The sequence below is a fragment of the Ostrinia furnacalis genome, unplaced genomic scaffold (assembly GCF_004193835.3).
Source record: "Ostrinia furnacalis isolate ACB-3 unplaced genomic scaffold, ASM419383v2 OfSCF7311, whole genome shotgun sequence".
NCBI lineage: Eukaryota > Metazoa > Arthropoda > Insecta > Lepidoptera > Crambidae > Ostrinia > Ostrinia furnacalis.
In genome coordinates, this window is record NW_021137550.1 from 718,539 (window position 1) to 741,885 (window position 23,347).

Here is a 23,347-nt window from a genome sequence, read left to right on the forward strand (position 1 = left end):
AATCCTTTCATGTAACTCGTTTACACTGTTTATCTCTTCTGCGCATACCAGTCGTTTCAAGTCACTCCAAAAATCCATTTGTGTCAGGTCCGAGGATCGTGGTGGCCAAGCTACTGGACTACTCGTCCAATCCACTGTTCACCAAACGTATTATTCGCGCACTTGACGTCCTTATTGTGGGGGAGCACCATCCTGCTGGTAGTAGAGCATTTGGTGTAACGATAAGGGTACGTCATCAAGCATTTCGTCTAAGACGTCTTGCAGACACTCCAAGCACCATTTTGATTAAATTATTCGTTGTTTGAATACACTTCAGACATTTTTGTATTATTTATAACGTGATTTGTGATTGATGGATTTTTCAGTTTTTTACAAGTGTCAAAAAGACATTTTAAAGACAATAGATTGCAATAGATATTTAAAAATACAATAAAAAGTAAAAAAGTCTTCATCGCCATCGCCAACAAGTGATGTGCATGCGTTACGATAATTAGTGATGTGTTTAACAGATTGTCGATAAAATAAAATACTCAAGATTAAAAAAAATTTTTTTCGGGCATTATTTTTTTACGGATTTGTGTTCAGTATCAGTAATATAGTAACCTCTGTAAATATGGCAAGAATGCAAAGTAACACCCTGTATAACAAAGATAAGATATAGTCAAGAATATGAAAAGATATGGTAATCATATTATTATCATTTTAACTGCATCTACTGTGTGAGTGTCAGTAGAATTAAATAAACTCTTCACTACAACAAAATTCTACAATGTAATAGGGCAACGATTGAACTATATAAAATTGAACCAGCTAGGTTAACCCAAAGAAATCTTTTGAAAATATCATATAATTAACGAGACGATTTTATAACTCAAATGTTGGGTAACATTAGCCCTGACCACAACCCTGACTAAAAACGGCAGTTTGTTATTGTACTTCTGGTAAATTAAATTACTTTCTTACCCTGCTCTATGACGACTCTAACATACAAAACTTTCAGCGTAATTTGTGTAGCTTATGCTCACCTTATCTGACTTGGATCTGCGAGTAATCGTTTTAGTTATCAATAGTTTACTTGACCTTTTGAATTTTAAACGAAATTAATGCACGGTGGCCTCAATAATACATATAATCTATTTTCGTCAAGTATATGTTAGGGGGACTTACATACACTTTCATGTCCCTAAAGTTAATTTTTTGCAATAAAGTGCTGAAAAATTTACAAAACTATATTAAACTTATCTAACATAATGTTTATTTAAAAACAAGGCCGTATATTATTGTAAGTCAGGGCGTATAGCTCTGCTCCCGCAACACGTCGTGTACCATGGTCCTCAGAGACTGAGGCTTACAGTATTCCTCCAGCCAGTTGAAGACGCCCGCAGAAAACTCGTGAAAGTTGTTAGTTGGCACAGATTCGAAGGAGTCAAATAACTTGTCCATTATACCCTGGAACTAAACAAATAATAGTTAACTACAATACTGGAAATGTAAAATGTTATACTATTGTTCTACAAAGCTAAACATGATAATTATGATAGCATTGGACTGGGCAAATAAACATTTAGAAAAGTACTTATCATTTCATTCAATAGCTTGTCTTTCTTTTCTTCTGATGGATCAAAATATGGGAATGCTTTTGCAATTATTGAGAAGAAAGATCAACTCCTTTTGTTTGAGTACAAAGACTCTTATAATACCTTCCTTCATGGCATTAAATCTGCCATTTGTAATCACATATATATATGGAAGCATATCAAAAATAAATACAATCCTTACAACCTGATTTCTTGGCATGTAGGACTGTTTTATTCTCTCGAAAATGTTTGATGGATGAATAACAAATATTTTTTAGATTATACTATAACTTTTGACTAAGTATAAAGTTAAACTTACCACTTGGAACTTATCCTGGTCAGTGAGTCTCTGCTCGTTATGACCAGGCACCGAGTGCTGTGCCTTGACGATCTGCTCGTAGTTGGCTTGCATGATGCGGAGAGCGACCACATCTTTACGCAGCGCATTCCTCTCTTCCTCTTGTCGGCGACGTTGTTGAAGTAAGTACTGAATGTAGTCTATTGACTTTTGAAGAACCTGTGATAAATACATTTTATTGCCATTAACATACAAAACATCTAACTCTACTACTAGGTATATTGTTGTTGAATTAAAAACCTCATTTATATGAAGTTCTACTCTCTATTCTGATAACAAATGTTTAATTATTTATTCATATCAGCAGTAATAGAACAAACACTAGCTTTTCTTTTAAGTTGCAAGTTAGTTTTGCCAACTCAGTGTAAGAGATTTAGTGTCAAATGTATTTAAATCATTTTGTGGGGCCTTCTACAAGGCACTATTTAATTTCTACAGTATTAGAATATTATCTAGGTAAGGACCTAATGATATCTGTCCATTTAATTATTGTATAAGACATAATTAGCTATTCTAAAGGTTTTATTACTAAACTCAAATATTTTACTTTCCTGCTCAACATTCCCCCATATTGTTGATGCCATTTTGATACAAATCTTATAATAAAATTTGGTAACTTACAGCTGCTTTACTAGGCTTATAGCCTGATGCATCTGTCTGCTGGCAAGTGGGCACCAATTCTTGTAAAGAATCATATCCTTTCTTGATAGCATCCCTTCTCTTTTGTTCTGCCTAGAATTTGAAATAAAATGTAAGTTATTAAGTTAACTTTGAATTTGGTTAGCTGGCCTTGTTTACTAAAGCTTTTCTAAATTATTAATGCTATTATAACTATACTCTGTTGTTTCTACCAATCTTGTTGACTGTGGTGTGGTATCAACATTTTCATCAATTTAAGAAAAAGCAAGACTTGCAATTATTATTTATTTCTTTTTATATTTTTTATGCAATTCAGCTAAAAATTTACTTAACTATAATGTAGAAAAAAGTAGTTAAAGTACTAAATAATACTAGCCATTTCGACATAAAAATGAAGTAAAAATAAAATGTTTTGAAATAGTATGGACCTGAGTATGGGCTTCCCTTCTTCTTTCTTTAAAGCTCAAAGCAGATGCTTTGTTGTCTCCACTATCATCTTCATCCTCTGAAAACCAAATGTAATTTTTTAATATTATTTTTCATAGCATGTTACACATTACACACAACACCCATTAAATTATATCAAACAAGGTGCTTGTTGTTACTAATGAGAATACAAATCTAAAGATAAGATTCCACCAGCAATGATGCAAACTGGCTAAAGTAAACAAAAGTTAAAATAATCGAAAATAATTAAAATAAAATCGAAATGGGTATATCACGACCTCCTGTTTGAGTTACTGAGGAACAAAACTTTGTATAATTTTATGGAACAAAATTGTTGCGCAAAATAGCACATTTTTGCAATGACAGCTTTTGGTGGAGTCTTACCTTAAAATAGCAATGTAGATTAATTATAACGATCAAAAGTTCAGTGCCACTTTCCTCACATGGGTTAATTGTACGTTTCTTTAGCGTAAAACTACGATGTTCAAAGGTCTTAAAAAGCAACACTTGCCTGTGTTTTGATTGGAAGACGATGGAGTTTGGTGTATGTTTTGAATTGAACCACTACTCCCACAACGAGAATACATGTTAGTGATTAATTTATAGAATAAAAATTGTGAGACACGAGTTTAACTACTCCATGAAAAATTCTTATCAAGAAAGATAAAAATGTGAAACCATTTGTTTATTAAATGTGACATAAGACTGACAGTGACGTCAGTGACATCATTCATGACACCTTTTTTTTTTTAATGAAAAGGCCAAGAAATAAAATAGTGCCAACCTAATAAAACAAATTTAACTTTAGTATATTATTAATTCAAAATGCAGATGGCGTTATAAGCTATAGCGCAATACTCGAAAGAGGCGCAATCGAGTAAGAAGGAAACATTCCGCTTTAGACAGCTGCTCTATTACCGCTTTGTATAGTTCCAAAATACTGAACTGTCCTATCGATGACATTGACAGCGGGGCGCCACCGTCAGTACCGAATCGCTGGTTCCGATTTTTGCCATGTTGGAAACCATATAGTTGAACGATGGTAGCGCCCCCCTGTCATTGAGTTTGGCGGGACAGTTCAGCGTGGGTCATCTATACCCTTCGACGTGGAAACGCTGGGACCTTGAGGCCCGGGGGCCAAAAAGCTATTCACTAAGCTTTCCTCTCGCATTATTCTCCCGAGGTTACCGGTGACAGACAATAGCTTAAATGTATTTTTTTTTATATTACTTGTGTATATCGTCGGCGTCAGTGCAGGACCTTCTAAATGCAAAAAAGTTATTTTTACAGGAGCCAAATAAAAACCTTCTTAAACTATTGTGCGCTGTTTGTTACCACTTTTTTATATTTTAGGGTTAATTATTCTATAAACGTATTTAATGGGTTTTTACTTGCAAATTTAAATAATAGAATGAAATAATTCAAATAAAAGGAAATGCACTACTAAATTGAAAGAATTTAAGTAGATACAAGGTAATGCATTATGTTAAGTACATACCTACAGCCTACGCCAATTTAATACAGAACGTATTAAAGAGCCGATCGAGNTAAATTTATAAAAGATAGTAAATTTTAAAATAAATTGCACTAAATTTCCTATAAATTGCAATAACTTAAGTTCTACAAAAATGTACAGTTTTCTTTTCCTTGAATTTTCAAAAGTGAATTTTCTTCTGGGCTACCCTGTAAAACAATATACACGAAGTTGTGGAGAGATGGTGCTCGTGCTAGGCTCCGAAGATCCTGTGTTACCTACTTAAGAGTTTTTTATTTTATTTTTATTGAAACGCTATTGGAATATTTTAAAATTCATAATCACATAAGTACCTAAGTATATATTACAGTGCGTTTTTTAATCGTTTATTTATATATGGATTGTGTAGGTATACGTATAATTATTCATTTTTTTTCTGTAAAAAAAAATTTGCTAAATTTGCCGCCCCTCTAAATCTGCCGCCCTAGGCACTGACCTACTTGGCCTATTGGTAAATCCGCCACTGTTCCATAACATTGCATTGTCATCGTACTTACATAAGTATACCAAATTTCAGCTCAATCGGTTGAGGAGAAGTCTGGAGAAGTGGTCTTAAATTCAGTTGCAAGATTTGTCCCACACATACTAACAAGTGAAGTCAATATAAAGCTTGTAAAAAGCTTGTAATAAAATAATAATAATAAAAAAAAATATTGTTTAACTAGCTTTTGCCAGTGGCAATGTAGAAACATTATGGATTAAGCTACGTACTCGCGAAGTTGGCAGAGTGAGGTTAATCAATATACGATAGTTTTAGACACGCACTTCACTTTGATTCGAAAAACCTTACTCACCTCGACCGACAACGTTCGACGTGTTCCGAAAAATTTCGTAACGGGCTTGAAATAATAATAAATAAATAATAAATAAATAAATAAATATCCTTGGACATTTTACACTACGCCGCTAGCCCCAAACTAAGCAAAGCTTGTACTATGGGTACTAGACAACGGATATAAACATACTTAAATACTTTTTTTTTTGTAAATACATACATATTATACATAGAAAACACCCAGTCCAATACAAACAAATATGTTCATGCACACAAATGTTTGTACTGTGCGGGAATCGAACCCGCAACCTCCGGAATAGTAGTCCGATTCGAACCACTACACCAAACGGCCGACAAAGTTGAAAGTCGAAACATTTCGATTCCGAAGTTTATTTTGATCACGAAGCGCTGCGCCCCTGCCTGATTATATTACTTGGCGATCTTAGTCACGACGACGACACATAACAAAATTTTTGCAAATTTTTTTAAATTGATTGCTCAACTCTTGCTGTGCGATGTATACAAACTTAGCAAATATATCAAAGTTATTATAACGAACAGTAACAAATTGAAAAATTTAGTTATACTCGTTCGTCGTGTCAAAAGTTTGCAACTCATAAACACAGCTTAAAAAGCACTGGTGGCGCCACCGTATTTCTAAGTAAGCTTCACATAGCACTGGACATCCCATCACTAAAATTCATTAGGAAAGTGGCACTTCTCTAGCGTAGTCTCGATTCTCGATTTACATGACTTCGTGTTTCACTCAGCAGTTCCTCCAACCAACCAACAAAAAAATATTTTTTGTGAAAGCGTAGCGCTAAGAGAAGTACTGCGTTTCAGTAATTTAATTTGTTACAAAATATTATCGCTATCATTTAAGAAAACATGTGCATGAACTCTTGAGTGAGTGGTTAATTAAAATATTAATTTGATTCGGGTTTATTATGCATCGATATCATACATAAATTTTCAAGTGATTAGTTGCGATCTAGCCATCCATGGCCTCCATTTTAGAATTTGCTCGGTAGTGTACAAGACTAATTTGTTTTTATTCTAATTTTTACTATGTAATGGTGCTATCGAAAACGATTAGTTTTGACTCGTTCATACCTGTAGAGTAGGCCGATTAAATAAAATTCGGTTAATTTAGTAAAGAATTGTGATTTGAGGGAGGAATATGGAAAGGTCGTAATTCGTAAAGTATTAGCTTAGTTTCCAGATATAACACAAAGTAAGCTGGCCAAGATGGTGTCAACGAGGCAGATGAGTAGCGTGGTGGGCAGCAGCGGCAGCGGGGACGGCGCTGGGCCCTCCCACAGCGAGCCCGTGGCGGTGTCTCGCGTGACCCGCCACTCCAGCGCCTTGCTCCCCGGCGGCTCGTCTCCTCACGCTTCCACTTCCAAGTGCACTGCTTTAGTGCCAGCTCCTAAGATCTTCAACACCAACTTACTTGACCTCCCAATTGAAGTTATTGAGAAGATTCTCAGCTACTTGGGATTCAAATCTGTGTCACAACTCAGGATGGTTAATATCTTTTTATTTTAATTTATTGTTTAGTTGATATAAAATATATCTACAGAAACTTGATATCATAAGTAGGCTCTTTCAGCTCAATTAGCTTTACATTATAAAATATAAAACTATGGAAACAGTGGTAAAATGTGGTACTTTTGTGTAAATGTATTCTTGAGTATGGTATTTTTCTGATTTGGATTGCATTTATAACATGAAAGTCATTTTTAAGCAAGGTTAATAAATTTTATTCATTTGCACATGATCTTGCAAGATTAAATACAACTTCTAGTTACCTTACAATTTTCAAGCTCTTTTTTGTAGATTAACTCAATTCATTTGGCAGAAGTAGTGATCAGTTTTGGGATTTAGGATTTTTGTTCCACCTAAACCTAAACTGATAGTAATTTTTGAACACCTTATTTTTAGTTATGTGATAATTCATTGTAAAGCATTATTTCTTATTCACAGGTCAATCGGCAATTCAACACCATATGCAGTGGCATTTTAAATTCTAATTTTCAACGCCTGCAAAATCAGATGTTGCATAGATTTCAGTCGATAAAGGCCAAGATGCCACGTAGGGAGAGTGCTCGTAGGAGCCATCCACTCGCTTGCGAATCGGATATAATTGAAACATTGCACATGCGACTTAGCTTACTGCAGATGACTTTTGGCAAACACATTGAGAGGAAACATTGCTGTTTCTTCCCTGGAGAGGTAAGGCATTTAAAGTAATTTTATCTTTTCTTGGGCGTCCTGTATACGTGGCCCGGACGGGACACGCATTTGAAACATTACATAGATTTTATATGAACCAGTTTATATTACCAAGTCCCACCGGGCACGGACGATACTCGTCTTCACCGCGGTTGTTGCACGGTCCCATAACGCTCTGTGTAGTTAATCGTGGAGCACGGACGGGCTCCGTTTCGGCCCCACCCTGGTCTCGGCCCGGCCCGGACACTGTCTGGTCTAATATAAATCATCCCTCAAACTGTGCGAGCCTTATGTATGTAGTTGAGAGATATAGATGTTTGTATTATAAGAAGTGATTATATTAATGGGTCCAATTATTATTATTACCAGCAAAGTTATTTATAGTGTCACATATGCGTGTGCATATGTGAATTGAAATCTTAGTATTTTCCTTAGTCTAAATAGTTTTCATCAATTTATTATTTATTTTATTCTCTTATATCTTAAATTCAGAATTATTTTATGCTTATTAGGTCTCAGTGCATTTACTATTCATATAGGCAGAGATAAAGAAAAAACTTAAACTTGAATAAACCAATCCTGTAAAATAAATAGCTTCAACATTGTTTAGACAGGTTTTCTTCTCTGTGATTGTATGTAATTCAAATGAATTAATTTACATACTTGTTTTTTAGATATTGGATGAAGTTTACAGCATTCTATCATACCTAAAAACAACTACTAAGTTAGCAAGGCCTTACAAAGTAACTGATGAGCTATTTGACCTGACTACAATGGCTATGGAATACTTCAAGGAACACATTGAACCTAACCTACCAGAGATTACCTATTTTGGTACCGATTTCTTTGATATCACCACTGCATTTTCACGTAAGTTTAAATTGAAGTATTTTTTATCAATTTTTAATTTTATATTATGTATACTTAGAACTAAGTCTACCCCTACCATACAATGATGACCATACCATTCATTGGACAAAAAAAAAAGGATTTTGGGTTTTCATCAAACTACACTTTTCACTCAAAAATGTTATAAATATTTGTTGTTTATGTACTATTACGCAATTTTTCACTTTTTTTTCACTCGTCGCCACTATTATACAACGTAGATGTCCGGGAATTTACGCAGAGCACGCGTGTCTACTCTAGACACGCGTGCTGTCGTGCGGGTTTTTCTAGATTTACCCTCAAGTGAGATACATGAGAGTTTCTTTATACAGTAAAATAATCATTTTAATAACCAAGCAGCCATAGTCTTACGTTATCGTCATTTTGACACAATATTCACGGAGATACAATTTGCAGCCGGCGAGAGCAGTAAATCCTACATGTGCCTGGATTCCCCGCCGCCGAGCGGGTTCGAGTCGTCTTCTCAGCAGCAAGGCGAGAGCTCCTCGGGAGACCGCCGCGTGTCCTCCCTCAATATGTACATGGAGGAAAGCCTGCCGCCGTCCCCGCCGCCGCCTCAGAGCAATATGGTGCTGCGAAAACGGATACACCGCATCAAGCAAGGAATGAAGAAGTGAGTGCCCATTTTCTTTTTCTTGACATATTATTTGGTTTGTTTCAGCCAAATGACGTACTGCTGAACAAAGGTCTCCCCCAAGGCTTTCCATAACTATTATTTACTTCAGTGCCAAGATTAGAAATGCATCATTATGTTATGACAATCATAAGTATTACAGATTCTTGGATAGCAGTTTTGATTTCGATAAAATATTTATGAAGTTTTTATTATTTTTAATAAGAGTCTGATTTAATTTTGAGTTCTACAACATTGTGTTCTTTCACCTGTGTGGACAATGGACATACTTTTCAACCAATACTAATCTATAACACATTACACTTAATAATATTATTTATTGCGAAAGGAAAGTATGAATTTGTACTCTAGTTTGATTAAAGCAAGTGAATTAAAAGAATCTGAGACAATACCACCTCATGCATGTCAATCTGCCGTGTTACACTTGTGCATTGTGAAACATACAATTTTTTTTTTCATTTAGTTTCCAATTTCTTCAGCCATAAATATAATTAACAGAACATTTATGAAATAATAATTAATCTTTCTAAAGTTAATAAAACATGGACTCGCTCTAAATCACATTGCAGACATGAAATAAAATGCCTGATTACACATGGATGATTTTCAAAATATTTAATACTTTAGAACTAAAAGATTTTTGTTATCTGATGGACTAAAAGTCATGTAATAAACATGACTTTTAGTAGTAACTAGTATAAATATTTGTTCTGTATTAAATATTCAATGACAACTCACTCATAAAAGTTTATGATATCATTTGCAATCATAATTTTTGTTGTAATCTTTTAAAAGCATTAAGTTAATTAGTAATTATTGGTTTTGAAGCTTTTTTCACAGATAAGTATGATAAAATTAATTAGGTAATTAATTCCTTATAGTCTTTTTCACGTAAGATGATCCGTATGACACTTCAAGGTTATCCATTTTACGCATACTACATATGCAGAATATTTTTGAAAAATTATTTGTATTTTATTAGCAATATAATAAAAATAAATTAACTACTTGTCTTGAAATATATAGTAAAATCTGAGTCTATTGATTATATTTTAATTAAATACGATGTAAAAATATTTTTTATTTAATGTACGCAATGTGTGAAACGGAATAGATTTAGTGCTGGGGTATTTCTTGTATGATAAAATCGATTATTTCCGCGGTTCATTAATCGATTGCAGTGAATACTTAGTTATTAAAAACATCACAAAAATCAACTATATTTTTCGATTATCGACTTTTATAAACGCATTGAAAATAAATTAATAGTTTTTAATGATTGGAATCCCCAAGGAAAACGCAAACGTGGTCGACCCAGGCAAACTTGGCGGCGCACTGTAGCGGACGAGGCGAAGAGGATCGGCAAAACCTGGAGCGAGATCAAGCGAGAAGCTCAAGACCGAACTAGATGGAGGACTGTTGTGGACGCCCTCTGCCCCATCTAGGGGACATAGGACCATAAGTCAAGTAAGTCAAGTTTTAAATGATGCCAATATTGGTGGGAAGTGGGGATGCATACGTTTGAAAGTGCTTGTCGCGGGAGGGTCGATCTTTGTGATGACCAGTGTAGTTGCATCATGTCATAAGACCATCAGTGAAAAAAAATTGCCTATTTTTTTGGCAATATTTCAACATTAACAGATATTTACTATTTATCTATGTATTCGTCATTAGAGTGTCATTAGAGCCCAGAAAAATAAATTAGTTTTGAAAGGCCTTAATATGGCTTTTTGTAACTTTTTGGACTTTAAATAAAAGCCGTCATTATTGTAAGCCATTTTATTGATATTTACCTCAAAGATTATTGTATTTCATTTTATTAATAGGAAATAGTCGTTTTTTTTTAATATCCGGTATCCGGCCGGATAGTGAGTTACTATCCGGTATCCGGCCGGATAGTAAATTAGGGCCGGATATCCGGCCTACCGGATAGTTGCCGGATATCCGTTTCATCTCTAGTTTTTAATTTAAAGAAACAGAACCAGTACTTTTTAGGAATCGTTTTTTTGAACACGAACCATGAAATTTGAATAAAAATTGTTACAATAATATTTGTAATTAAAAAAACATGTTTTTTTGTTAAATAACACCTATACAAAATATTTCTCTAAAAGTAGGTTTTACTAACTCTTCGAAAAAAATCGATAGATAAATCGCTATGGTTTAGTTATGTGACATCTCTAAATCTTTCAAACTCGAAACGTCATACGGATCATCTTAGGTGAAAAAGACTATAGTCACTAATACATATTGTATTAAGTTATGATTATCATAACATAACCTATTATGAATTACATTTCTTTGTTATAATTATGATGAATGGTAAAATTAGTTATAATACGCTTATTTTTCACTGATACACATACTGTCTAATATCTTTCATAAACGTTACATGATTTAAAAAAATATATTAAATAGTAACAAAAAAAAAACTGTTCTACTGAAGCATTATGCCTCCTAACGCAAGTTAAGAGTAGGTTCACCAAAGCAGTTTAGCTTTTGATTAGGATTTAATGATTAAATCGGCAGTTAGACATTGAAACCGACATTGTTTACTGTCACCTCTTGATTGTGATCTATTGATCATAACTTTTCAAATTCAAATTTCTTTATTTGTTAGTCTACAACTGGTCCATGGGTTAGTATGAATGAAATAGAAACTTATGACTAGTGTTAGTATACTTAGGTATTAGATGTTTATTTTATAATCGATTCGTCCGCGTTCCCTGCTCGGCACTCGGCTCGCTTAGTGCGCAGCCCCAAACCAAGAAACTCGTCATATTACGCCTTCAACCTCCTGCGAGCGGCACGTAGGACACGTGCTGCGCCGTCGCGGCCTTTTTAGACGCCACCAGACACCCTCGTATCTGATGGCCAGGCACCTAAGTGCCGCCCTATGCTGACTCGATCACTGTTCGCATCTGCCACTATCTTCTTGATGGCGATGAACTTGCGTTTTTTCGCTAAGGGCACACTGTTCCGCCTATATCACGTGCGCAGCTTTTATATCTTCAGGATGCTGTTCTCACTCCCCTGCACTCGGTTCACAAGTCATCATCATCATCATTTCAGCCATAGGACGTCCACTGCTGAACATAGGCCCCCCTAATGCTTTCCACGTTGATCGATTGGTAGCGGCCTGCGTTCAGCGCTTCCCTGCTACCTTTACGATGTCGTCGGTCCACCTTGTAGGTGGACGTCCCGCGCTGCATTTTCCGGTACGCGGCCTCCATTCCAGAACCTTGCTGCCCCATCGGCCGTCAGTTCTGCGTACTATGTGCCCTGCCCATTGCCACTTCAGCTTGCTAATCCGTCGGGCTATGTCAGCGACTTACGGTTCACAAGTGACTCTTACTTTACTTCAGATACAACGACCAGCTGTCAGCGCTGCGCAGCGACCTGCGCAGCTGCAAGCGCAAGACCGCGCTGCAGCAGAAGCAGATCGCTGAGCAGCAGAAGCAGATTGCCGAGCAACAGAAGCAGACGCTGGAGTATGCTAACCGCCTGGATGACTATGACAAGAAGAACGAGGAGACCAGCCGCAAATTTCAAACTTTGCTACAGGTATATTTTAAATACTACTATATATATGAGATACTAGCTTTTGCCTGCGGCTCCACCCGCGTGTAATTTAGTGCCACAGATTGGCATAAATTATAGCCTATATGTTAATCTGGGTTTCAAATAATAATACTGTAAAGTATCAACAAAATCCGCTCAGTAGTTTTTGCGTGAAGAGTAACAAACATCCACACAAACTTTCGCCTTTAATTAGTAAAACTAAACTCTGCTTCAAACACATTTATCGTATGTGTTTGAAGCAGAGTTTAGTTACAATTAGTTTGTCTCTTTGCCTGAAGTCTGAAAATTGAGTTATAAATTATGTTGCGTCACCACTCATTTTATTATTTTCATGTTATTTATTCCGTCGCGTATTTGAAACATCACGTTTCCCCTATTAGGTAGGGGAGTATATAGGGTTTCTGCTCGAGCTTTCTCGAACTCGAGAAATTTGGCTTCATTCGAGACGAGAAAAAAAATACCGGAGCTCGAGAATTCTCGAGTTTCGATTTTGAAGCTTTAATTTTTTTGAAAGCCTATTTTCTTAGACAAAAGTAAGTTTTTAATTATTTAATAGGTTAACGTTGCGTTTAGACTGGCCTAGTCTTTCCTTTTTTTAACTAATTTGATTTGCAATTAATGATCTTAACCGAAACCAATAATGTTCGCCTACGAGTATGCTATATTTTATTATGTTTGTATAACTGACTGATTTAAAGACTGAGAAATTTTTGTTAACTGTTAGTTTAGGTACTCGTAAATACGTTTATACAAGTCGTTATCTTTAAGTTTAAAAATTTATTTAAAAGTTTTTTTTTGTTTGTAAATGTAGGTTTATTATCGTAATTTAACAATTAATTTGGACTTGTGTTCTTTGGAAAACAAGTGATTCAATTGGAGCTCCAGATATTTATGGTTATTAATATAAATGGTTATTCCTTAAAGTACACGCGACTTTATGACTTTTGTTCCTTTAGTTAATTATTAAGTTATAATTATCCTACTAATATTATAAATGCGAAAGTTTGGATGTCTGGATGTTTGTTACTGTTTCACGCAAAAATTACTGAACGGATTTTGTTGAAACTTTACAGTATTATTGATTATAACCCAGACACATTATAACATTAATAAAAACCCGTGTTTTTATTAAATTTCAACCGATTTCAACAGTTTTAATTTAAAGACTCGAGACCCGAGAAAACTCGAGACTTTGGCCTCGAGAATTCCCGAAACTCGAGAAAAAAAATAAGTCGAGAAATCAGAAACCCTAGGAGTATAGGATAGGCCAAATCCTCCATTTCATTTTGAAATGTTGTAGAAGTTGTACTCCTCCTGTAGGGGAGATAAAAACCTGATGATGATGTTTTTTTATAGCACTAAAACCTGTAAACCTTTGGTAGATTTAATGCTTTTTCACAATGTTTAATGAAACATAGGTGTTTGATTTATTCTAGTTCCTTAGTACTGGAACTTTTTAATTATAAATAAAGTCTTTTATTGCTTCTACAATTTACTTAGCTAGTTACAATAATGTTGTTGATTGATTGACATTGTATAAGGAAGCAATTGCAGGTGGCTCAGCTAATGCTGCCTGAGAATACTCAGGCTGCGCTGATTTTCAGCCACTCCCATTTCTCTATAGGTGTCTATATTATGTGACCACTTTGTTTAACTATCTATGAGTTATTGTGGTTTTTCTGTTTTGTACATTTCGTTGTGTACTTGCAGGAGCTATCTCATTGTCCACTTGGTAAAGCTTGGTCCGTGAGCACGTAGAATTTTGTCCAATGATCCCAAGCTACCCATCTTTATCGCTCGCGCGTAATTATGTTGCTATCGCGCTCGCACACTCACTGCGGGCGCCAGTCGCACAGTCGCGACAGCAATATAATTACGCGCGAGCGATAAGGATGGGTAGCTTGGGACCAGGCTTTAGTCTAAATTAAGGTTCTAATTCGTTCGTTTTTGTTTGCAGGAGCTAAACAAGTGCAAGACGGAGCTTCAATACTGGCGCTCGCGCTCGCCAGCCGTGCCGCCGCTGTGTGCCGAGTGTGGCGCCGCGCTGCGAGTGTCGCCTGCCTCTTCGCTCGCACAGGTGCGTGCGGGATATATCGCGGGGTGGCCTTGTGGGAACATTCGCGAACGGGCCCTGAGGAGAATTGGTTGCACCTGATGCGGGCGTAGTGATTTCTTTTGTAATGTTTATTATCTTTTTTTTACTTACGTGTACTTTTTTTAAATGTTGATTTATAAAAGTTTGTAATATAATTAAAGTTATTATATAAATTATTATTTGTAGTGAATTCAATCTGTAGCAAATTGGTATTTAACTTTTGAGATATTTTAGTCCCCACATAAAAAATGGCTGTCATTTGGAGTTAAAACCATGTCTACGTGAATTTCGTCCCATTGTTTTGAAGTACAGGTTATCCCTAAAATGATCAAGCCGTCTGCATTCCAGTGGGCGCTCGACAGCGACGCAGAGAGCGCAGTACCATAGTCCCTAAAATGTGTTCCATGCGGGGTTCGAAAATATCCGATATTTATTATAAATATCAAAATATCGGATATTTATGATATAACAGGGTGTTTGGCGCATCGTGTGCCAAAATGATTTGGCGTATAGAATGGGTCATTTCCTATATTTTCAGCCCCCATAACACGTTCTATGCCAGGCGGCTACTTTTATATTAATTTTTTTAGTAATTTCACCAAAATACCCAAATCGCATCATTTAATTTCGATTTAAAAAAAAACTAGTAGGCGTAGCCTCAAAGTAAATATTTTGTTTTGACGTGCATTGATGTAGGGTTGCATCAAATCTAAATTTACTGGAAAATATCATCTAGTTTTTTTTAATTAAGCTTTGAAGTTTTTCTAAAAGTTAAAAATGGACTAAACATTTAAGTTTACATGGCTATAAAAAAATAAATAAAAGAGATAGCGATCTCCGGATTTTATCGAAACTTCTCTAGTCTATCCCCATTTAAACGGTATACTAATCTTGTTTAAATAATAACAATAACTTCACAAATTCCTTAAATTAGTGCATTGACTCTACTCGGACTGATTTCCGAAATTTGTGTTTAAAGCCCCTTTTGTGTGAATAGCACGTTATTAAACACCTAACAGGTAACAATTATTTATCTTATGCAATGTAAAAACCTTTACCCTATCGTTTTTCAATGTGGATTTCTTGAAATTAAAGACGAAAATAATTATTCTGATCGTTTATTAATTATTACAAATTTTGTTCAAAATGACCGTCTCGGCAACGTATACACTCACGACATCTTCTTCTAATTTTAACTGTTGTCGTATGCAGCCACATTTCTCTTTTTATTACTACAAAGGCGTTTNCGCCGCGCCTCCAGCGACGCGCGACACACGCCGCACGCCGCCACGCCGGCCACGCCGCACGCCGCCACGCCGGACCGCAAGAAGCGCCGCCTCACGCGCCCGCGCAAGCTCTGAGCGCTCAGGTACCCGATAGGCTAGTTTCCAAAAAAAAATTTTTTAGTCCGTCATGTTCAATATCAAAAAATATTGGACACATATATTTTTATTTGTCAATCTAACAAATAATTACATAGTTATGGTGTGTTGAAGTTCTGCATGACGTCACAACGTGCGGCACTTTTATGCAAGCATTGACGTCACGGGCCTCTTCTTATGAACTTTGGCGCGCTTTATCTCTTTAAATTTTCATTAGTTTGAAAAAGTGAAAAATACGTGTAGAGTATTTTTTGATAAGTTAACTGACGGACTAATTAAAACTCTTGCTTTTTGACCCAGGAAACATCCCTATTGTTGCGCTCCGGAAAGCGATCGAGCGACGGACCGATCCCGATGTTTCTGCTCGGTGAATGAACGATGCCCGGATGCTGATTTCATAAACGTCTTTTCTGCTAGACATCGACTGAATGTTAGAGCAAATAACTAAACATCGATTGAATGAATGATCACTTATTTCGTTTCATTCACAGGGCAGAATATACACTAAACTGACTGAAAATATACTGAAAGGAATCGGTCCAATATATTATACATTGTGTTTCATAAAACAGTGGGCTTAGCTACTTAACGCCACACGTCAAAAGTCTGCGCATCTTATCACTATCTTTTGCGCTGATAATATTTTATTTTCATTCGATTGTTTTCCGGAAAAATGTATGAATCAATAATCGAATTCGCAATCCTACATTCATTGATTAATTCGATTAGTTTTAGAGTTAGTAACAATCGGCTATCGTCAAGCCGATGCGGCTCGGTAATGCACGACAATACTTGTTTATGAAAAGTTGCCCCTTACCCATTTTCCCATATACCTACTAAGCCTTATGATTTGATCTTACGACAGTAGTGGTTCATCGTAGTAAGGGACACCATTTCATAGACTACATTCGATAGTTGTGATGACTTGCAATGGTTTCGATTGAATTGAGCCACGATATTAGCCATTTTATGGATCCTTTGAAGAATTATAGAACTTCGAACCTTGTGGTTTAATTCAGCGATACATTTGTATATGATTTATAATTGTAAAATCCCTTTAATAATCACCAATGTCATCACAAAATTAACTGATAGCTCTGCTGTTCTCTGCTCTGCTATCGATTAACTATAATACAGTGTTAACTATCGGTAGTTGTGCAAACTTCGGCCGCGTAAGGTTTGGGCGCAATACCGCCCCGAAGGCTTCAGGATACAACATAGTATCCACCTATAAAGGATATGATGTTCATAAAGGCTTCGATGATCGGTAGACATGTTTGACCTTTTATTCCCAGTCAGTTGTAGCTGTAAATTTATTTGAATAAAAGCTGTAACAGACTGAATTAAAAGGTCCTGCATTACACTGCTGGAATATTACGATTTGGATTAACATCTAGTTTATGGTCTGTGCCCCGGCTGGCACACATGGAAACGGTAATAGCCCGTCGCTTACGAATTGCGAGGAAAGTTTTTAAAGAAATGACATAGACGTGGACGATATTATAGCCTTGGGGCGGGCGCTTACAGATTTGTCTTGTACAGGGTGTAAGAAACAAGGTTCAACCAGTCTGGATGACCCCTTAAATAGTGACTGGTAATTGCTTTAAAACTCTTTCTAACCCTGGAAAAGTCCCAATTTTGTCAGTCTCTTATTGTTCGCTGAGGCCCATTCTGCTGAGATTGACGCTCAGGATTTTAGGTAAGAAACCTCTGGGGAGCGCAGCGTGCGCAAGTCAATTTTGGTATAGTGTATTTTAACATCTTACAAGTTAGCCACCCGATCGGATTAGATCGGTTTAGTATTGCCAATTCGTAGTCTCCGTTACTCATTTTCTCGCCAGTGGTCAGACACCTGGATCATAAATCTATTTATCTCTCTTCCCAGCTTGATTTTTTTCGTGTTTGTGTTTTTACTTCTCATTTTGTGTTTAATATCTAGATCATAAAATATTTTTAACCTTGAGTGATCCTGTTTTTCACGATATGTTAATATCCAACATATTAACTTTTTAAGTAGTACAGTTGACTGTATACATAATAAACCGAGTTCATATTATAACATTGTATGTATATTGTTATCGTAAGATGTAAATTGTTGAAATAGAGATTAACACTACGACCTTATTTGTTGAAAACTTCTAGTACTAAGGAAATACATATTTCAGGCGCGGGTATCTTGATGGCCAGTTGTTAGATTTCAATCGCACACTAAAATCAGATACAGGATTGATTCCAGACGACGCCCTAAAATCACATTTTAAAAGGTGTTAGTTAAGGTACACTTTTGAATTCATTTAGTTTCTTTAACGCATATACATACATATTACAAACCATTGTCAGATGTAATTTATTTTTATTTATTTAAAATATATAAAACATATTTAATTTTGTTTTCCAGCGAATAAAACAACATTAATAATAATTTAAATAACAAACCTTTCAAAAAGGTATAGTAACAAATAGCATGCAATCTTAAATGCTTTTACAGATATAAATAAATACTAACTATTTCGCTCTTAAATTAGCTAAATTCATGTCATAGATCTTGCAATAATAATTAATAATGTTTATTAATATTTCTCTAGTACATAAAACAGATTTTAAATCATTATAGTCTTAAAACAAGCATATATTTTACTTTCCCATCACTATTTTATAAATAACGTATTTGGTGTTTTGAACTTGATATCTCGAAATATTTTTCGCCTCAATCGAGGGATAAAGACATTCCAACCACTAATTCATTTTCGAATGATTATGTTGCATTTTGTCCAATATACGATATCGTTACCGATACTTTTGAAAAAACTTGGTTTCAAAGTTGAAATATTTTATAGAAGTTTACTAATATAATTTTCTTCGTATGGCAATAGTGAAAAGTTCCGCTTCTGTCCAAATGAATATATAGTCCAATCAANTAGGAAAAGTGTTGATAGTTAAATGTGGTTGATCTTAGCAATTAGCCACTGGGTAAGATGCTATTGCAGATACAGTTCTGTTCAGTATTCATGTACCAAATGGCTAGATTTTCTTACTATGAAACTTATTATGTCCTTGTATATAAAGTAATACTGGTCACGACACAACTATTGTTTACGGCATGAATAAAGAATATTCGTGTTGACCGAGTTATAAATATATGTGTAGATGTGAAAATATATTAAAAATAGAAAGATTGTCGTTTTTAAAGTGCCTTTAGTATTTTATTTGCACTCTAAAATTTAACGTTTATATTTCAGTAAAGCAAAAACTGGTATCGCGAATACTCTTCATTCATCCATGAATATAATTTAATTTCACTTAAATTATAATTTTGTGTAATAATATGTAGTACATAATAAATTGTGTTTTCTTAAAACTTCATTTTTTGACCTTGCCTATATTGATTTCCGATAAATAAGGGTCGAGTTAAGTTTTAGGAAAAACATTTAACTATGATTAACAATAAAATATGTTTAATTAAGTTCTACAGCCCTGATAATTATAATTTAGTAGGTTAAAATAAAACTATTGTGAATAGAGGTGAAGGTCGAAATGTTGTGTTAATTTGTAAATAGTTTAAAAAGAAAAAATCACACGTGTAATGTACAAATGAATATATTTATGATTATACGAATATATACAACCGTGTAAATTAAATATTTTTGCGACATGGTGTATAGTTAAGCGACAGTAGTTGCGGCAAATAGTTATTTTCCATACATTACGTGTTTTAAGAGATGTGCTCACGGGGCTTCACACAGTTCTTGCATCATGTCACCCACGACTTGAACATATCAACTAAAATCAACGAGTCAACTTTGCAGGTTACCTATAATATTCTTAGTTTACCGTATCAAATACGCACAACTTCTAATGTACATAATTATGTACGTCTGTTAATCAGAAAATGTATATGGTCGAGTCATTCACGTTTCATTTATCTGTAGTTCCAGCCGTTCATAACACGGCGTATTCGTTTATACCTCATTTAAACCATCAGTAACGAATTATTATGAATATAATATCTGAAATACCGAATAACTCGTTGGTAAAGTTTTCTGAATTATCAAAACGATGTACATTCATTATAGTCACATTGGGGTCATGAGAGAGTATTTAAATTGGGACCTTGATGTTTCACTTGTTTGGACAATAAGAATTGTTAGTTACCAATTTATCTGCCAGGTCTGCCACAGTTCGAACATGCATTAGAATTTGCCTTAAGATGAATGCTTTAAGTATGTAACGACAATGCCAGGGGCTTTTTATTATGTATTACTGGATGTTTGATACAAACGAATGGGTAAAATGCTCATGCGTGTTCACTAATTAATGGCAAAGCGGAGCTCGTTTGATATCTTTGCCATGATGTATTTGTGTATATAGTTATGGATTGTACATACTATGTATGCTGTGTGTAGAACTGTAGATTGTTTCAAGTTTTTAGTCATGTAAGGCAAGTTGTAGTTTACACAGGAGTACACGCGTTAATTTTAGTTGGGTGTCTACTTTTTGAGTTGATAAATCACTAATCAATCCATTTATGATAATAATATTTGGGGCATGTTTTCTGAATATTATAAACAAAAATGGAAATAATACGTTGGCGGTGCAATTGTTACATTTAATTTGATATGATCCTAAAAGTAATAATTTTAAAATAACGGCTATGATTTATGCTACCTAATAAAGGTCTAATGGTTATAAATATATAAAATATTTTATAAAATCTATAGAATGTTACCTTTGCGTATCTTACATATTGGATTAATCTTTTTGTAATTATTTTTCAATTTCTATTAAAGGTGAATGTTGCAAATGAGTTTGTCTAATTATCGTTTAGCCAATTTTTACTTTAGTTACATTGTGTACATAATAATAACATAGCATAAGTAGTCCACATGAAATCATTGCCTGTATGCATGGAGAGCTTGCGAGAAGCATCAGTTATTATTGTATTAACACATGACGCGAGAAAGGTTCTCATCACCGATTTTAAAATATTCAAATGTATTTGTTGCTACAGTTTGACATTTTGTCAAGTTGCTGTTAGAAACGAGATGTAGTGTTTGCTGAATGGGATTTTTATACGGAATTTATTGAATGTATAGAAATAAATTGCTGCTTCTATGTGCTATTTGATATATCTGTTCGGCAAATGTTTCTTAAATGTCTTGTAGTAATTAATGAATTGCAAAACTTCGAATATTTAGAATGTATAATTTATCTTAAGTTTGGAATGAACATGTGCCTAAATTACGTTAGTACTTAAAATATTACGAATATCTGTATTTCGAATTCCCTAAGCAACAGTACCGATGTAATTTAACTGAAACCCCATGTAACGTCAATATAATCTGGTTCTTAAGTGCAATACATGAATTATGTCCATTGAATGGTGTTATTTTGGAAGTGTAGATTTTTTCTTCAAAACTAAATAAAAATAGATGTGATAGGGCTGTAAATTAAGGTTAATAATATAGTCCTTTTAGTGAAAAATCCTTAAAAGTGCACTAAAGCATTATGGGAGTTTATTATATTGTGCTCTGGTGAGTGTGTACAACCAGCAAGACTGTCAATTGCTGTAGATATCCTCTTACGATAGTTATATGATATAGTATTTTTATTAGACAAAAATACAATAAATGTGTGAAGTCCATATTGAAGTGTTTGATTTCCTTTTTTTAGTTGTAATTTTATTGAATAGTGAAGGTTAGCGTCTAACGCACGTTCTGTAGCCACTCGCTCGATCTAACTTCGATTTTTTGAGATACCATTTCATATTATTTTCTATTTATGAAGAATCAGAACCCACTTTAAAAATCCACAAAAACTTCCCGGAAAGGCTATTCCTAAAAAACCGGCCAAGTGCGAGTCGGACTCGCGCACCGAGGGTTCCGTACCATTGATTTATGAAATTAAATTTTTTTTTTTATTTAAGTTATTAGAATGAAAGAATACGCGGTAATAAGCGGTTTACGATTTACGAGGTATTAAAAAAAATCTACTTACTAGATCTCGTTCAAAACAATTTTCGTTGGTAGTTTTTATAGTATGTGCATCATGTTTTTTTTAGATTTTTCATTTTCTTATTTTAGAAGTTAGAGGGGGGGGACCAACTTTTTTCCACTTTGGAAGCGTCTGTCACGCAAACTATTCGGTTTAGAAAAAAAGTATTTTAGAAACCTCGATATCATTTTTGAAGACCTATCCATAGATACCCCACACGTATGTGTTCGATGAAAAAAAATTTTTTGCGTTTCAGTTCTAAGTATGGGGAACCCCCAATATTTATTATTATTTTTTTATTTTTTCATCAAAATCTTAATGCGCTTCACAGAATACATCTACTTACTAAGTTTCAACAGTATAGCTCTTATAGTTTCGGAAAAAAATGGCTGTGACATACAGACGGACGGACGGACGGACAGACAGACATGACGAATCTATAAGGGTTCCGTTTTTTGCCATTTGGCTACGGAACCCTAAAAACGAACATACAACATATACTACACATACATAACATAACCAAGAACATTTGGTATGAGGAGTAAGAAATATCCCATCAAAAACAATACTTGTCAAAAAAACCAAGTCTCGCAACTCAGTTGTTCTACGGTAAAAAGTTGTGAGATCCATGTAATACCAAGTCCAGGCCAGGAAATCTTTAACGTTTTACATAAATTATTGACTTGGCCATCGCACTAAATAATTATTTACAAGTTTTTTTGACAAGTATTGTTTTTGATGGGATCTCATTTCTTTTTGTATTTTGTAGACAGCAGTTATGTATCTAGAAAACTGGACCGAAATTGAAAAATTTTACTCGACTTGGCGGTTGCACTACCGTGCCCCCAAATATTTTAGTTTTTCCTTGATTCATACACCAAACACTACTTATATTCCAAATTTGAAGCTTCTAGGTCTGCTAGAAGTGCCTTAGAGTTTTGATGATCGGTGAGTCAGTGAGTGACAAAATTAAGTAACTTTGACCCGTTATAATTCTTAAACTACTGGTTCAAATTGAATGAAATTTTAAATATACCGTGTCTTTACAATGCCTGCATAGCTAATGAAAATTCAGCCTTCTAGTTTTATCCACAACGAAGTTACAGGCAGTCGAAAATGGCCTGAATTGCTTCGAGAAAAGGATGGTACGGCCGTGCCGCTTTTTTGCTCGACTTGGTGGGGGCACTGC

The 23,347-nt window shown here is 34.9% G+C and overlaps 2 protein-coding genes across 4 annotated transcripts; one reads left to right on the forward strand and one right to left on the reverse strand.

Moving 5' to 3' along the window:
* Nucleotides 1-936: 936 nt before the first annotated feature.
* On the reverse strand, nucleotides 937-3,726 carry bigmax (helix-loop-helix-leucine zipper transcription factor bigmax). Its single transcript, XM_028319652.1, has 5 exons — nucleotides 3,533-3,726; nucleotides 3,003-3,079; nucleotides 2,557-2,667; nucleotides 1,897-2,094; nucleotides 937-1,455 (listed from the first exon to the last, which is right to left on the reverse strand). The coding sequence occupies exons 1-5, from the start codon at nucleotides 3,606-3,608 to the stop codon at nucleotides 1,288-1,290; spliced, it is 630 nt and encodes a 209-aa protein (XP_028175453.1). The 5' UTR covers nucleotides 3,609-3,726; the 3' UTR covers nucleotides 937-1,287.
* Nucleotides 3,727-6,070: 2,344 nt separating this feature from the next.
* On the forward strand, nucleotides 6,071-15,211 carry dmpd (F-box protein dampened). Of its 3 annotated transcripts, none has more exons than XM_028319681.1 (7): nucleotides 6,071-6,236; nucleotides 6,546-6,857; nucleotides 7,317-7,565; nucleotides 8,240-8,435; nucleotides 8,871-9,087; nucleotides 12,474-12,672; nucleotides 14,648-14,891. In XM_028319681.1, exons 2-7 carry the CDS (start codon nucleotides 6,579-6,581, stop codon nucleotides 14,843-14,845), a joined length of 1,338 nt encoding a protein of 445 aa, XP_028175482.1. In that variant the 5' UTR covers nucleotides 6,071-6,236; nucleotides 6,546-6,578; the 3' UTR covers nucleotides 14,846-14,891. The 3 variants fall into 3 exon arrangements, with proteins under 3 accessions (XP_028175482.1, XP_028175483.1, XP_028175485.1); XM_028319682.1 differs by having other exon boundaries at nucleotides 6,104-6,236; nucleotides 6,541-6,857; nucleotides 14,648-14,890; XM_028319684.1 differs by lacking the exon at nucleotides 6,071-6,236 and adding an exon at nucleotides 15,134-15,211 and having other exon boundaries at nucleotides 6,579-6,857; nucleotides 14,648-14,767.
* Nucleotides 15,212-23,347: the final 8,136 nt, after the last annotated feature.